Genomic DNA, 15,081 nt, shown 5'->3' with positions numbered 1-15,081 from the left:
TCCCTTCAACACCCCCATTCTCTTCTCAGCAGACTGACTTGGGGCTTGGAGCCCAGGAGGGCAGGGAGCAGCTTTCACTATTTGATCAGTTATGGTAGCTCTGCAGTGTAGGGAGAAACCACACCTTCATGTATACAGACACAGTCAAATATGCACATATAGATAATAGATTTGGTATCAGTATCTCCTTCATGCTTACATTTTGTCCATTATGTCTCTGCAACAGATGAAAAAAGACAGATGTAGTAATCAGTGTATCTCAAGACATTGCAGACTCCCACCAGTCTGACAAAGTTGTACTGAACATTTTCTGCCGTGCAATTCAACACAGTAGAGATAATAATTTTCTGCCAAAAATAACTGATCCACTTTACTCCATTGTAATGAAACCATATTTAGACAGAGAGATAACCAAAGGCTACTTGCACATATGGAATAAAAGGTGGAGCTTTGAGAGAAGCTCAAAGCCTGGAGGAGGTAAGGCAGCTTGGATGAGCTGGTGGATGGTTATGGGCAAGGGCTTTGTGCATGTGCAGGCAGCGTTTCGTGAGCATGGAGGTTTCTTCTAGTTGGAAGGAAGCATCTGAGAGCACTTGGACTCAGGGTTGAGCTGCTTCCTTCTCACCAACCATCTAACTCTTACAGAAGATTTTTTCCTTCTTGCAGTTGCTTATTAGAAACAATTTTTTTGAAAAAAAAAACCTTAGAACCTGCATCTGTGTAGCAGGAAGTAAAAAGGAAGTAATGAGCAGAGTCTCCTTCACTTCCCCATCAGGGGTCTAATACTGCCTCAACAATCAAAGGAAAGGATGCAATTGCTGGAAGAGTTCATTAAAATGTACACAGTCTTTTACTCAGTCATAATGGATTATTTATGGCAGATAATTGAAATAAATTGCTGTTTTGTATGTGTTCAATACAAACAGAATATTTGGGCTTTAGGAGAAATTGTGGTATCACTTCATTGGATGCTATCCTGTGTCTATGACTAATTTCAAATTCAGTGATAGAATAATTTGATTTGAATATAAATTAGTTCTGACAAAACCAACCTGCTTTCTGTCTGATATTCAAAAAATGACATTGTATACCTCCAAGTTTGATTTATGAGCTCTCAAGCCTTTTTTTCACCTGAGCCTCTTTTCTCTCAGCTTCTGTTGAAGAGAGGCTACTTAGCTGATCCTGTACCCCTGGGAAAAGATATTTGCCCTTATACCTGAAGATTCCTTCTAAAAAAGGCTTTCAGCTTTGTTTTGCTTTGAAGTATGGATGCTAGTGACTGATTGTTCCTGCATATGCTATTATGGCTGGAACAGTTTTGTATAGACTTAGAGTTTCTGAAGAGTTACACTTAATTAATTGGAGGGACACCTCATTTTTGAAAAGGTTTGAAAATGCCTCAGTGAAGACCTGTTCTGGTCTATTTCTCAGAAGCACACACTTTCTTGTGAGATACAGCTGCTCCTTACTGCACACTCACCTCTCACTACCCTTTCAATTAAGCTTGGCAAAGTCCTGGTTCCACTGAAGTCAGTGGCAAAACAGTTGCTGACTTTGCTGGGGCCACGACTTCCACTCCAGCAAAGCCAGAGAAGAAAGAACATGAAATTAAGCAGTAGAGTAAAAAGAACCAGAGAACAAGACGACTTCATTTTGGAAAAAAAATGACAGCTTTGTGGACTCTTTCATCCAGCAAGACCCAGAAAAAATAATACAGTTCTTTTCTAAAAAGAAAAAAAAGCTCTGAAAGTCTTCTGTAAGGGAAGACCACAAATAAAATAAAAGGGTCTATAAATTGTTATTTCTGCTTTGTGTGCTTTTGTTCAGCAGTTTGGAATATTTATGCTTCATTAATTACTCACAGCTAGAATAATGTATCAAAAGACACGGGTAGAGGACTAAAAGGAAAGGAAGGACAGGAGTAGTTCTGCAGTACTTTGCTACAGTGAAAACACAGTTGTCCCTTTCTGATGGCACAATTAGAATATTGTGCATCTAATGTTAAAAGATGCCTTTTCTTCTTTCTGATTTTACAAGAATGCAGTTTATAATTTCGGGTATGCAGAGAATAGTGGAGGAATAGTGTGTGTTCTGACCTACAATATTAATTAATTAATCAGCCTCATGTAATATTGCAGTTGCCCTGCAATATTCTATTCTCAACCTGGCTTAGAAATACTTCAGCCTAGAATCAATTTGTTTTTGTGCTGGCAGCTTGCTTCCCCTGGTCTCACCTGGTCATCAGATCATATTTTTGTCTTTCACATTTTTCTTTCCTTCCTCCAAACGTACCCAGTGAAAGTTCTGTTCAGGCTGTGCTTGCTCCGATGAGCAGACCCTCATTGCTGCTTTCAAGCGGGGTCATCATGTCCTGGGAGCTTTTTGTTCTGCTCAAAAGGCTTCCACAATGCCACTGAAGCATATTGTGCCTGTGCAGATGCTGCTGGGGAGCGCCTGCAGCACTTGTGACTGCGGGAGCAATGTCAGCGTTTGCATTTTTGAGATATAGAATACATTTTCAAGCAATTCTGCTCATCTCACTCCTGCTTCCCAGCAGTCTGTCTCTTGCTTCACTATTTCAAGTAGGTCATCAACAGCATCACTTATTACCCTCTCCCCTCTTCTCCATCATTCAAAGCAGGCTGTCCAGGACACAACATTCCTGCCATGCATGGGTCCCCTTTAAACCCTGTTCTAGAATTCTGCCTTTTAATTTGACCTGTGCAAGCAAATTGCTTACATAAGTAACACTGTCACATTTTTATAAGGGAGCAAAACATTTTGCAGTGTCACTGAAGTTTATGTGAGGCAACACAATATAGATGGTTCCCTCACGTGGAGAACTGCTGAACAAAGGCTGATGAAGTGCAAATGTCAAGAAAAAGTCTTCAAAGCAGACCTTTCATTTTGGAACACAGCGGTGACAGTTATTAACACCATCAATCAGGTCGGAGCTATTGCTTTGGCACAGACTCGTGCCTAGTGGGACTGACATAAGCACAAGAACAAGACCATGGTTACAGGCAAAGAAAAAGCTCTTGGGATTCATTTTCTGTTGACTTGCAAATGTTTGGTCTCTGTATTTGCAGTGACTGTGCTCAAGATTGGTTTAAACAGCTCCCAAATAATACCTGTAGCCACTCACACAGATATAAATGACTTGTGGTTTGGAGCAGTGGAAATTCAGCCCACATATTTCTCATGGGAGGAAAGATACAGGATGAAATTGCAAGATGGTAGAAATATCTGCTAATTTTCTCCTCAGCTTTCACTGTAGCATTGGAGGCAAGAACAGCAAAGCTTATCACTCAAGATGAGCTGTAGTGTTTTTACTTTCACACAAAAACTCCCACAACGTCAATATAACTTCCAAGAACACTGGATCTGATGAAGTCTGGTTTCCTAAGGACTTCTGTCGCATGGCTGACTGGCTTGGGAGTTTAATAAGATCCAGGCGCGAAATGAAGTTTTCCTGTGAATGGGGCATTTATTACATCCTGAGTAGAATCTCTGGAGTTTAATAAAAGAAAGCTTATGCTGCAATATTTCCTTTTGAAAGGGCACTTTAGGTTTCTGTCCTCCAGCTGGATTAATATTTTTTATGGAACATGTAGGAATTTAATTGCTGTGAAGGTGGGTGTTTCTCTACAAATTTGTTTGAAATTGGCCCAAGCTTTTAATTTACTGTGAGGAGGAGAATACTGACAGACAGACAGAGAGACTGACAGACAGACATCCACATACCCACACAATGTGCTCTCAGCTGCTATCAATAAACTAGCTAAAAAATATCAGAGTACCCTAGGGATGTGCAAACATGAAGAGAGTGTGTACATGTGAGACAAAAACAATCTAGAGAGGCCTCTGGTCTAGACAAGGATCCAGCCCAAAGCCATCAGGCAGTGAAACTGAGTGATGATCCCATCTCTTTGCCTTCTCTCTCCATCCAAGTCCCTTCCCTTGGCACTCCTGTTGTGGATCATGACCATGTAGGTGCCTGCAGAGCTCCTGACATCAATAGTGAGTGTTGAGCACATCCACACAGATATTCACATGCATAGCTCTGAAGAGCCATTTTCTTTAGGTTTGCTCTATTGACTAACTGAGGAACACTGAAATGATCTGTGCAGAGAAGAAAAGTCATCCAAGTTCTGAACAGGCTGAAACACTACTGAGAATGCTGGTGTACCATACAAACAGCTCAACTGAGTGTCCCTTTCCTTCTAAATTCAGATTAAAATCCCCCCAGTGAAGTATGAGATCAAAGTAATTAGAGCTTGGTCATTTATTTGCCACAACCTATAATCTTTTCATCCCCATCTGTCCTTTCTTCCCCTGGTTATGAATGCAGAATATTATGCTTAAGAAGGAGAAAGTGGTAAATAACAAACACCTAACGGTTACCAAGAATAATACCACGAAAACTGATATTGGAACAAATGATTAAATCCTTTCCTAATCAACTCATTTATTAAACTGAATGCCTCAAAGTTAAAGCTTGTCATTTATGGTGGTGCTTGCAACAGACAGTGACTCTACATATTTACTCCAAGAGTACATTTTTGTACTTCAGTAAATTAAGAAATACTGATTTTGGGCAAGTTGTTGATTTTACTGTCAGAACAAATTGAGCTTTGAGAAATGATTTTATTAACCTATTCCGTAAGTCTCTCTAAATACACAATTTGTGAGCAACCCACATTCTCTTGATTTAAATGCCATTTGTAACTTAGCCAAAAACTAATTTAAGTGGAGATGGGCCAAAAGCATTTTTCATTTATGTTTATGCCATTCTGGAATAAACTCAGCAGTCTTGCAAGGATATACACTTGTTTCTAAGTGACAATATCATTCTGTTATTTTCATTGATGTAATTCCAGATTAACATGCTTGACTTCAAAGGGGTGTGATTATTTCATAGGCTTTTCTGGTTATCAGCAACAGTTTTAGAAGATGATTGAGCAAATTTATACAGTTGCTTTTCAGAACATGCAGTCTCAGTATTTATTTCATGTCTATGATTTACTGTGTATGTGAAATATCTCAAAGGTGTGGATTTTGCGAAACATTTCAATAAAGAGGTTTACTTAAACCCCCTCCAAACAAGAAATGCTTCCAAAGGCTTCATGTTGCAGTGTCCACACTGTGGCTTCACTTACCAGTGAAAAATATACAGAAAATTATATAGTGTTCCTACCCTTAGAAAATGAGACTGGCCACTTTTTAGGGAGATGTTTATAAGCCATAATTTATTATGTTTTTTAGAATATTTACTGACATGCATTCACAATTTAATTGAAGACTATCTCAATTTAGGGGTAAGACCATTTCTTACTTTCCCAGAATACTGACAAAATTGAAAATTTTTGCAAAATATGCAGCCATATTTTCTTGTAGCATGGAAACACCTGAAGTGTTCATGAAAAAAAAGGAAAGGGTTTATTCCTGTTTCTATGAAAAGGAGATTATACCCCAGGTGAATGAAGAATGATTTGCTCTATGACATCTTTCTTCTTACCTATGACTTTGTAGAAGTCCATCCTCCATGGAACTGAACTATTTTGTAGGGTGAGGTAAATGAAACTGGTTTCTGGCAAGTAGCCAACCTATGAAGAACTAGGATTTTAGGGCTATTTAAATCTACTTTACAAATGTAGCACATTTGATTTCAGCCCCAAACGTTTACTTTTACAACTCAGTTTTAATTTAAGAAATAAATAATTTTATTTCTAAATTTGCGAGACCCCTTGCTGAGACCTATTTGCTAAGGGGGAGTTGCATTTTTGAAAAGGAAATGAAAACAATTAAAACTCCCTATCTGAGATGTAGAGAGACACTTTCTTACTGAGCAAAATCAGCAAAAACTTGAACACAAATACACAGCACACATTACATTAGGCAAATAAAGCAATTATTTGCAGAACCTGAGAGTGCAGATCCCGAAGGAGAAGGCAGGGAGCAGACGCTGCACCCTGAGCTCAGAGGTACCTGATGTGGTCAGGGTGCCCCAGGCAGTTGCTGATGTACCCAAGCAGTGAGTGCGTGTGCTGCAGGCAGCTGTGGGCTCCATGCAGCACAGCTCTGCCAGCTGGTGGGCAGCAGTGCAGTGGGAATGCTGCTGCCTGCCAGCTGCTGCCCAGCACCTGCACGACACGCTGGCCTCAAGGCCTGGGCCAGAGCAAGAGCCAAGGTGCCCAGAAGCTGCTGAAACTTAAAACTATTACCAGGCCAATTTAAGTTTGGGTTTAGCACAACTAAGCCAGTTTACCCTGTTCTGCTTTATATGGAATAATTACACATTAACTGGACCTGAGAGAATACAAAGGGCCTGTCTGTCTTAGAACAGGGAGGTTCAGCTGAGGTTCCCCTTCCCATGTTTGCAAACACATAGGGTCCACTGAAACACTACACACAAAAGAGAAAGAAGTTTCAGCTCAACATGAGGAAGAAGTTCTTTCTGCTGAGTGTGGCAGAGCACTGGAACACCAGGAACACTGGAACACCCCTCCCTCTCTGGAGACATCCAAACCCCCTGGATGCATTCCTGTGTCACCTGCCCCAGGTGACCCTGCCTTGGCAGGGGGTTGGATTGGGTGATCTCCAGAGGTCCCTTCCAACCATAAGAATTCTGTGATTTGGTGACATGTGAAATGGAACACAGACACTTCTCCCTGTTCTGATTCTAGAAAGAAAATGCCTCAGTGCTTCTGCAATAGCAGCATTAGATCCCTTCATTTCACCCTTCTTTCATAAGAACTAACCAAAACATTGACCCCACATTCTTCAGGTATGTGAATGCAAGACCACATTCATTTGTACTCAAAATCTACCCAGAAACAAGCAACAAGCTCTTACCATTGTTATGCATTGAATTTTAACTGTGATTCTCCAGTTGTGAAGGATGGAGGAAAGGGCAGGGAGAAAATGAAATGAAAAATTAACCTGATCCTGGTTATTAGCTGACAGTCCATAATAGCTTAGTATGTCACTTGAATGCCTCAAGATTTTTTCAAATACAGCTTCTCCCCTGTTTTGAAGCTGATTAATTCAATTATTGTTTGGCAAAGGCCAAGTCCTTCCTTGTGCTGTCTGTAGGTATGGCTCACTGATGAGCCAAGAGTACCATTTATACTTCTCCATGATTATCCATATTTCTTTATTAGCATAAATTACAGATGTGATAAGTTCTTTTATTCTTATTTCTTTTACTGTTCCTATTTTTTTGCTCTTGACATAAGAAGCGAGAAGTATTTTGAGAAACTGAAATCCAATAGTTTGACCACAATACTGCTGTTGTGTAATTACTTATTCTAATGCTCCTCCATGACTTAGAACAGATTTAGATGTAAACAGAATATCTATTTTTTTCCACTTACTAGTTCAAGCAGATCAGTCTGAATGCTCGACTAAAGGAAAGCACTTTAAACTTCTGATTACCTTCTTAGAAGATCTATCTCAGAGTAGCAAGCAACTTTTTAAAGCAGTTTGTATTCTTTACATAAGAATGTATATATATTCTCTATATATTCACATGCCATCTCCTGGGAAAAAAAATCAAGTGTGGTTTTCCATTTATACACCTTAAAACAATCATGTGAGTGGAAGAACTACTCCATATGGTGCCATTCAGAAGTATCTGACTCATCCAGCATAGTCGATATACAACCCTGGTACAGGACAGTAAGTGATCTGTCTCTACAACGTGTATCAAAGTGACAACACATAAAAAAGAGGTGTCTACCTGAGTGATGTCCATCCCAGAGTCACAGCTCAATGGCTGGGTTGATGTGAGGCCATTTGAACCTATTATTGTTGTGATCACACCATTCTCATCAATTTTCCGTATCATTGTACCATCAACGAAGTAAATAAATCCGTGCTTATCTACAGTGATACCTGGATGAAGAGGAAGGGTAAAAAGAGTGTTAGTCCTGGCATTATCTTGATTTAAAAGTATCAGCTTAAAATGTTTCCTCTCTTCTTAGACTACAAAAATCTGCTGATTTAAAAAAGTATGATTTTTTTCCCCCACCCATTACTATTTGAGGCTTATACAAACTGTATATGGAAAGTTCATATCCATCTATCACATTAGCTTTGACTTAAAGGGGGAACCTGTGAGGATGAAACAAAACAAAACAGCAGAGGCTTTGCTTTTAATGTAATTTTACATACAGAGAAGAAGGCTCTTCAACAACTTAATGTCTATCACCAAGAGGGCAATATTAGCTTTTCTAAAAACTTATAGTTGATTTGTCTTCATTTCCATTTCACTATCTTCATTCTTATGCACAGACAATTTTTAAATGGCTGTAGTCTCTGAATGATGAAATTGGCTGAGCGAGGACGAAGAACCCACAGAAGGCCAAAGAGGCCGGTTCTGACAGGGGCTGTACATACAAGTGGTGCAGACCAGGCTCTGCTTAGCAGGCAGAAGGAGCAGCTGTGCTGCAGGATGGATCACAGTGCAGTGCTGCCCTAAATGATGGCACTGCACTGGAACCAGGCTCATGACAGTTGTGGTCACCACCTGGGGCAGTTCTCCCACTCCTGGATCTGCAGCAGCTCCTGCAGCACTGCACTGCACAAGGGATGGAACTCAAAAGCCAGGGATGGAACTCCAATGCCAGGGCTCTGCACAGGAAAGGTCATGGTCCTCTGCATTTCATGGGGAACCTGAGGAAGGGAAGGTTTGCTGTCTCCCACCAGCACCTCATGCCACAACTCATGCCCAGCCCTGTTCTGCTCTGCCCCAGTCTAACAGCATTCAATTGGAACTCTAAGTAAGATCTTATTTCCCTCAAATATTGAAAATATAACTAGAAGAGCACTTCTATTCATGTTAGACTTGTGAAATCCTCTCTACCAAAACCACTCAATTTCTTGCTTTAAACTACTTCCTAATTTCCCCTTTAAAGTTGCATAACTTTGCAATTACAGCAGCTGCTGTGCACGGCCAAGCTATTTTAATAATGAATTTATGTTCTGCTACACAGAAATGAAAGGCAGAGGACTTGAACAGATGGTCTAGACAGTGGCTTATATGGTTCTTGATTTTTGTCCCCTGCATTTAGCACAACTGAAGGCTGTATGTACTCTGAGTTTACAAAATACTTGTCTGCAGGCCAGTTTAGGATCCCATACAGCAATCCCACATGCCATTAAAAAAGAAAAATAGCCTCAAACTGAATTTCCTCAGCTTCCAACCTCAACTCCTTGTACTTAAGGTTTTTTTGTTTGATATATAAGAGCAGTTACAGCTGGAAGAAAGGGAGATTAGGCAGTCTGGAGGGAAAAGGGAAGACCAGGAAACCCTGATGCAGAACATGCATCTCAGGGCTGGGAAGAGGGGGTGATGGTGTCTCCAAGCCCCTAAACATATCTTTACCTGGCAGCTGGAAAAGCCTGGGGGCTGAGCTTGAGTTGCACACATAACTAAGTGCAATATGCTGTCTGTTGCAGTGTTAATACCTGGAGGCAGGCTCCCAAGACAAATTGCCCATGACTGGTTCTGAGGAGCCTCTTCACCACAGGTGATGTTCATGCACCTTGCAAAGGTCTGAGGGCATGATCACAACGTTCTGAGGCTATCACCACATAAAAAATCCAAAAGCCACAGCAGTTAACTTTAGCGTGCAACACTCCCCACTGCATCCAGCTCTCAAGTTATCAGCACAGTGTTGGGATTTGAAACTAATTCTTTAAATTACCAATGCAATATATCCATCTGGCTGTGAAATGCCCTTAGAGGAGGCTATCCACCATCCTGTCACCTCCTCCATCCAGGACAAAAAGTGCCCATGGACTGCCAAGTGCCCAAGGTACAGGGCTAAGCTATATCTCCTCATTATGTGAGATGGCTGAAAGTTCTGCAGGACAGATGTCACCTGGGGAACTGAAATCATCTGTTGGGGGCTAGATAGGTCAGCTGGGTAAAACTGGAAGGTTATAAAAAGGCTGGAAGATTAGCAGACAGTCTCAGAGCCTGACTCCCTGCCAGCCTGCGAGCTCATAAATCGTGACTCCTTGGTACTGGCTCCCTTAGAGGATCTTCACTCTTTAATTAGAAAGTAACTGTACCTTTGGAAACTCCAGAATGACTGGCAAACTCCTGGCTGTCATCTGCTCCTGAGAAGTGCAAACCCAAAAGGCTGAAGGTGAGCTGAGGTAAAGAGTGAGTCTGAGAAGCCAAGAGGTTTGTTTTGGGGTTGGGGTGACATGTGTGCTCCAGCTTTGGGAAGGGATGGGCCCTTGTAGCTCTATCTCACTGATCCTGCATCATGCAGCATCATTAGATGGGATCTGATTTGCTCTCCAGTGTGCTTCACAAGCTGAAATGAGAAACCTGCTGTGGGTGGGAAGGGCAGCAATGGGCTATGTCTGAGCCTGCCTTTGCAGAGGGGAGGTGCTGCACGGTGAGCTTTGCTTCTCAGCTGGATCAGATCCACAGCACAGACAGCACAAGGCCAGGATCTGTCACCAGGGCAAGTGCATCTTCTGTTTTGCGCAATTTGCCTGAGAACAGATGGCTGTGTTGGCTGCAAACCATCCATTATATAAAAATCAAAAATTATGCTGCAATGAAATAGAGCTACTCAGCTGTGTTGTTGAATGGATTTCAAACACTGACTATATAAGAAAATCAAGGATCTTTTAATGTTTCTAGTGTTTCTAGCCCTCCAGCCACTGCAGAAAAGCAACTTGCCTGCAAGGGAAGGACATATGCCAGTGCAATAGCATAAATAAAACCACCTCTTCAGTATTTGCACTAAATTCCTGGTACTTCCTAATAAGCCAGTTTGTTCAAGTACCACTGACTGTATAGATGTTCAGCAACAACCTACTGCTTTCAGAGCTTATGACTCTCCAGTAAAACAACACAACTTCACCAACTTGAAAAAATTACTTATGCATTTAAGTCTTGGTGACAAATACCCTACAAAAAGCATCCACTGGAAAACAATACAGATTGGTGGCTAAACTGTCCCAATTTATTCATTAGAGTTGGATTCATTAATGCTCCTGTCACATTTTACATGATGCTACATATAATCTGTACTCCAAGAGCTTATTTTAATCCTTTTCTGACGTACAGTGTAATGCAGAATCAAATCACACACAGCACAGCAATTGTGCTTTAATCACCAAGGAACTGGGGGAGGAAACATGCACATGCTGAGGGTAATGAATTGCACTTGAGTGCAAGTGGGAGCACTGCTCAACCCTTGAGTGAGTAAGAAAGATAATTTTTTTTTTCCAGAGAAGGAGATATACTTTTTATCACACTTTGTGTCTGATTCTTTTTTTCTTTTTTTAAGGAACTGTAACACGAAATTCTATGCCCAAATGATGATGTCTTTGGGCACTAAAGGGACCTATGACCTATTGCACATATGACAGACTTACCCTGCTTACATACAGATTGCTCATTAAAAACTGATGGCTGGGTAAGGACAAAATAAATCTGTGCCAGGATTGAATCTCATTGTTTGACTCAGAGCTGAGTATCAGTCTTGCTGAGTGACATGCTCATGCTGCAGGACTGGTTTGGTCATATTTTAGTCCTGGGAATGTCCTACATAGGGCTGAATTTTGTACCTGAATGTGAAACAGTAGTTTTTATGAAGATCTGTCTCCAGTGGATTTACATGCAGACATTTTGGAGCAATATTTATAACACTCAGAGGTCTTTTAATCAGAACCATTTGAATTCTGTTAACTAACATTAAAAATTAACTGCCAGTAATGCTGTCAAATGTGGTGACTAAGTATTATTACTAGAAAGACTATGCAGAAAGTTTTCTTTTTTATAACTGCTTTTTTCGACAAATAATAATTAATACAGGAGCTGGGTACACCCATGATAAACATAGAAGGATGCCTATAACCTCTCCTGTTATCTGCTCTCCAGAGTAGTTTTGCTTAAAGAGTTATTTCCCTTGACAGCTATGCCTTAGGGCACATACATACACCATTATAAATGCAAATAGCACTCAGACAGCAAACTGACTGCTTTTTGTGTAGTTATCATAGGTATAAATTCAAAATACATATGATCATTCAGTCTAAAAATTTTGGAATTTCAGGAGTTAACCTTATAGTGCTAAAAATATGGATTAAAAGTAATATAGTAAATAAGATATTAAGATATTTTCTTTTTTCCCCTGTGTCATATCCCACACTTGCATTCTAAGAGAAGCTTTTTTTGGGAACAAATCCTTTTCAAACATCTCAAAAAAGAGCAGCTAGAACTGTATGTTGCCCACCTCTTGAAATTCTACTTTACACTTTTTGCTCAGCTGAAAAGTTACAAATGAGCATTTTATATTGAAAACTTCTAATTAAACTTCTGAAGAATTTTTAAAACAACATCTACAGCTACTGGTGAGGATGGATAAAAGAGAATGCCACCTTCTGCTGAAGAACAACTGTATTTAGAAGGAACTTGTGATTCTCATAAAACTTTTAATAGGAAGAAGTGAATCAAATTGGTTAATTACCATTTTATGGTGCTAAAAGGGCAAATTGCATGCCATCCATTTCTAAACTTCTAAATGTCTTCGCTGCTTTTAATTAAAGCTGCCATCCAGGAACTAAAGCAATTTTATGCAATTAGTTATTTATAGGTTTCCATAATACACCACTCAAAATATGATTCAAGTGATTTGCAGTCTGTTGCCTTGTGATCTTTGTCATCTTTACTTCCTTACTGTCTCAGCACTAGCTGCAAAATATTCAGTAGTTCTTTGTCAGTTGGAACACGACTTCAGGACTTGCACTTGAGTGCTGTTCTCTTTAGAGGCAGATCAGTACACTTGGAGCAAACAGGGTTTCTAACTACTGACTGTGAATGAAAATGTTCAGCTTCCAGCCTGAGACATGATGACTGGGGTCATCCTGCTGACATGGGTGAATAGAAAAGTGAATGATTTATGAATTCAGATGAATGTTGGATGAAATTTAGGAAAAAACCTGCTATCCAAAAAGTTTACAGTGTTCTACAAGTTTCCCATCATTTGGAAATCATAGGTGGCTAAGGTCACTGAAAAGAAAAATAAGGAATAAATTTAAATGAATAAAAAGTGGCATGAGATTGGTGGTTTTTTGCTGATTTTATGATGCATATATAACAATGACTTGAGGCTGAAAATTACTTTGGCTTGTCTGTTTCTAACTTTATATACTGCTAATGAAAAATCTAACCCCATTCTACTTTCCTTTTTGACTTCTATGGAAAGGTTAAAAAGGTCTTAGGAATTTACAGAATAGCAAAGATTGCTGGAAAAATAGCATTAATCATTACCTTTGGCAAGTGTGTCTGTTGTCACAAAAGGCTGTGATAGAAATTTGGTTGTGCATCCTACTGAAAGTAAAAGGAATCTTCCAGCTGAACAGGAGCAATCCTAAATGGGCCACTGACACTTGACAAGAGCAAAGGTTTAGTATGAACAGCTCTTACAACTTTATTTCCTTTAGAATGTACTGCTCAGAATGAGGAGCAACAAGACTGATTATTTCAGGATGCAAGCTACTAGGATGAACACATCTTCAAAACCAGGATTTCTTAAAGCGATATTTCCTTAGTAATTGCAAGCAAACTATATAAAACTACACTGCAGAACTGATTATTAAATTATGCTTCATTTGTGTTTTTATCTCATGGCAATTGGTCTGAGTGAAAAAGTTCTTTGCTACAGCTGTGGATAAGGTATTTTTGTGCATTGGATTCAGAACTTACTCCAACCTTCTCCATTCCCCTGGTGTTTTCTTTGAGGTCACTGCACCTGCAGTGAGGTCACTGCAGTGCAGCCAAGTACTCTGTGCTCAGAGTGCAGTTGAATTCCTCGAGGCACTGGCATGGCCTGCACAGACAGTGTGTGCACCTAGGTCTAGGCACTGGGCTGAACCCAGGAATCAAAAAGCAGACACTGCAGGACCTTAAATGTTTACATCTTTAAATTTAGTCCTTGGTTTTCCTAAAGGTGTAAATCACCTTGATGTTAGGGTGGCGTCACTGGAGGCACCCACTGTTTTCACAGAAGTTACACAGCTTGCATTCCAGCAGAGCTGTCCTGGGTGAGTGCTGCTCACAGACAAAGGCACTGAAATCAGACGTTAATGGACACTTTTCTCACCCTGCTGCCTGGCAGACCCTGGAGCTCAGCAAGAATGTGCTAACCTGATTGCCTCAAACTCTCACTGCCTTTGTCAATTATGCTTAGAAAGTCAAATCTATTTACAGGTCTAAAGCCCACTGATTTCAGAAAGGCAGGGTAGGTAAGTGTTTAATGGTGTTGATTCAAGCATTGGCTTTGCACAAGTCCCAAGTATTTCCACTCATTTTAGTGCCTCTCGCTGCTCCAATACTTGATGACTATTCCAGTTAAAATCAGAACATGATCCTGAAGTACCTTATCATAAATACTAATCAGATTGTTTAAAAGATAGTGCTGGCAACTAGATGTGCCATAAATTATTTCTATTAAAAAAATCTCCAAACCCACCAAACAGAATTCCCCACCCCAAAATTAAAATCTGTTACTTGGTAAAGTTCAAGTGATTGGAATTCAGTCAATGATTAATATCTTGTGTAGTTACTTCTTCATTTTCAATATCTTCTTGTGTAATAAATGTGTTCAGCTTGTCACAGATCTTATTTTATGTCCCCACCTTGTATCATTTCATATTCTGCTTAAGTACTTGGTCATCTATTACATGACTCATTAGTCTGAGATCTCTACAGAATTAAAGAAAGTTGCAGTAAAAATAATATATTGAAGTTCAAATTTCAACTACATCAGCCATGCATGTTTAAAAGCATCTTTCAAAGTCAGCTCAACATACAATAGTGTAAGATTAATTTTCACTAAGCCCCATCTTCAGTCCTTCACAGAGAATTGGGAACAGACTGAACAAAGCTACATGTGTTTGCTACCTGAAAAATGAAAGTTGTGGAAAGATGAAATCAGAATTGATTAGTGTTACTTCATGATATTTTCCTGTCTGGCATTTAATTCCTGGTCACTAGGCAAAGGCAGTCTTACCAAATAAAGATAATAAGAAAATAAACATTGATGAAAG

General features: G+C 39.9%; 1 protein-coding gene across 7 annotated transcripts in view; it reads right to left on the bottom strand.

Moving 5' to 3' along the window:
• The window catches only part of TENM1 (teneurin transmembrane protein 1), a 770,124-nt gene that overhangs the window by 38,216 nt on the left and 716,827 nt on the right, over window positions 1–15,081 (bottom strand). For all 7 annotated transcript variants that reach the window (XM_026791932.2, XM_005484457.4, XM_074551699.1 and 4 more), the window contains one exon: window positions 7,742–7,896. In XM_026791932.2, coding sequence (XP_026647733.2) covers window positions 7,742–7,896 — 155 coding nt within the window. The remainder of the gene's footprint in view (window positions 1–7,741; window positions 7,897–15,081) is intronic.

Source organism: Zonotrichia albicollis, chromosome 14 (assembly GCF_047830755.1).
Source record: "Zonotrichia albicollis isolate bZonAlb1 chromosome 14, bZonAlb1.hap1, whole genome shotgun sequence".
Lineage (NCBI taxonomy): Eukaryota > Metazoa > Chordata > Aves > Passeriformes > Passerellidae > Zonotrichia > Zonotrichia albicollis.
The sequence above is the reverse complement of the archived record's forward strand: the minus strand, read 5'-3'. Positions and strand labels throughout refer to the sequence as shown.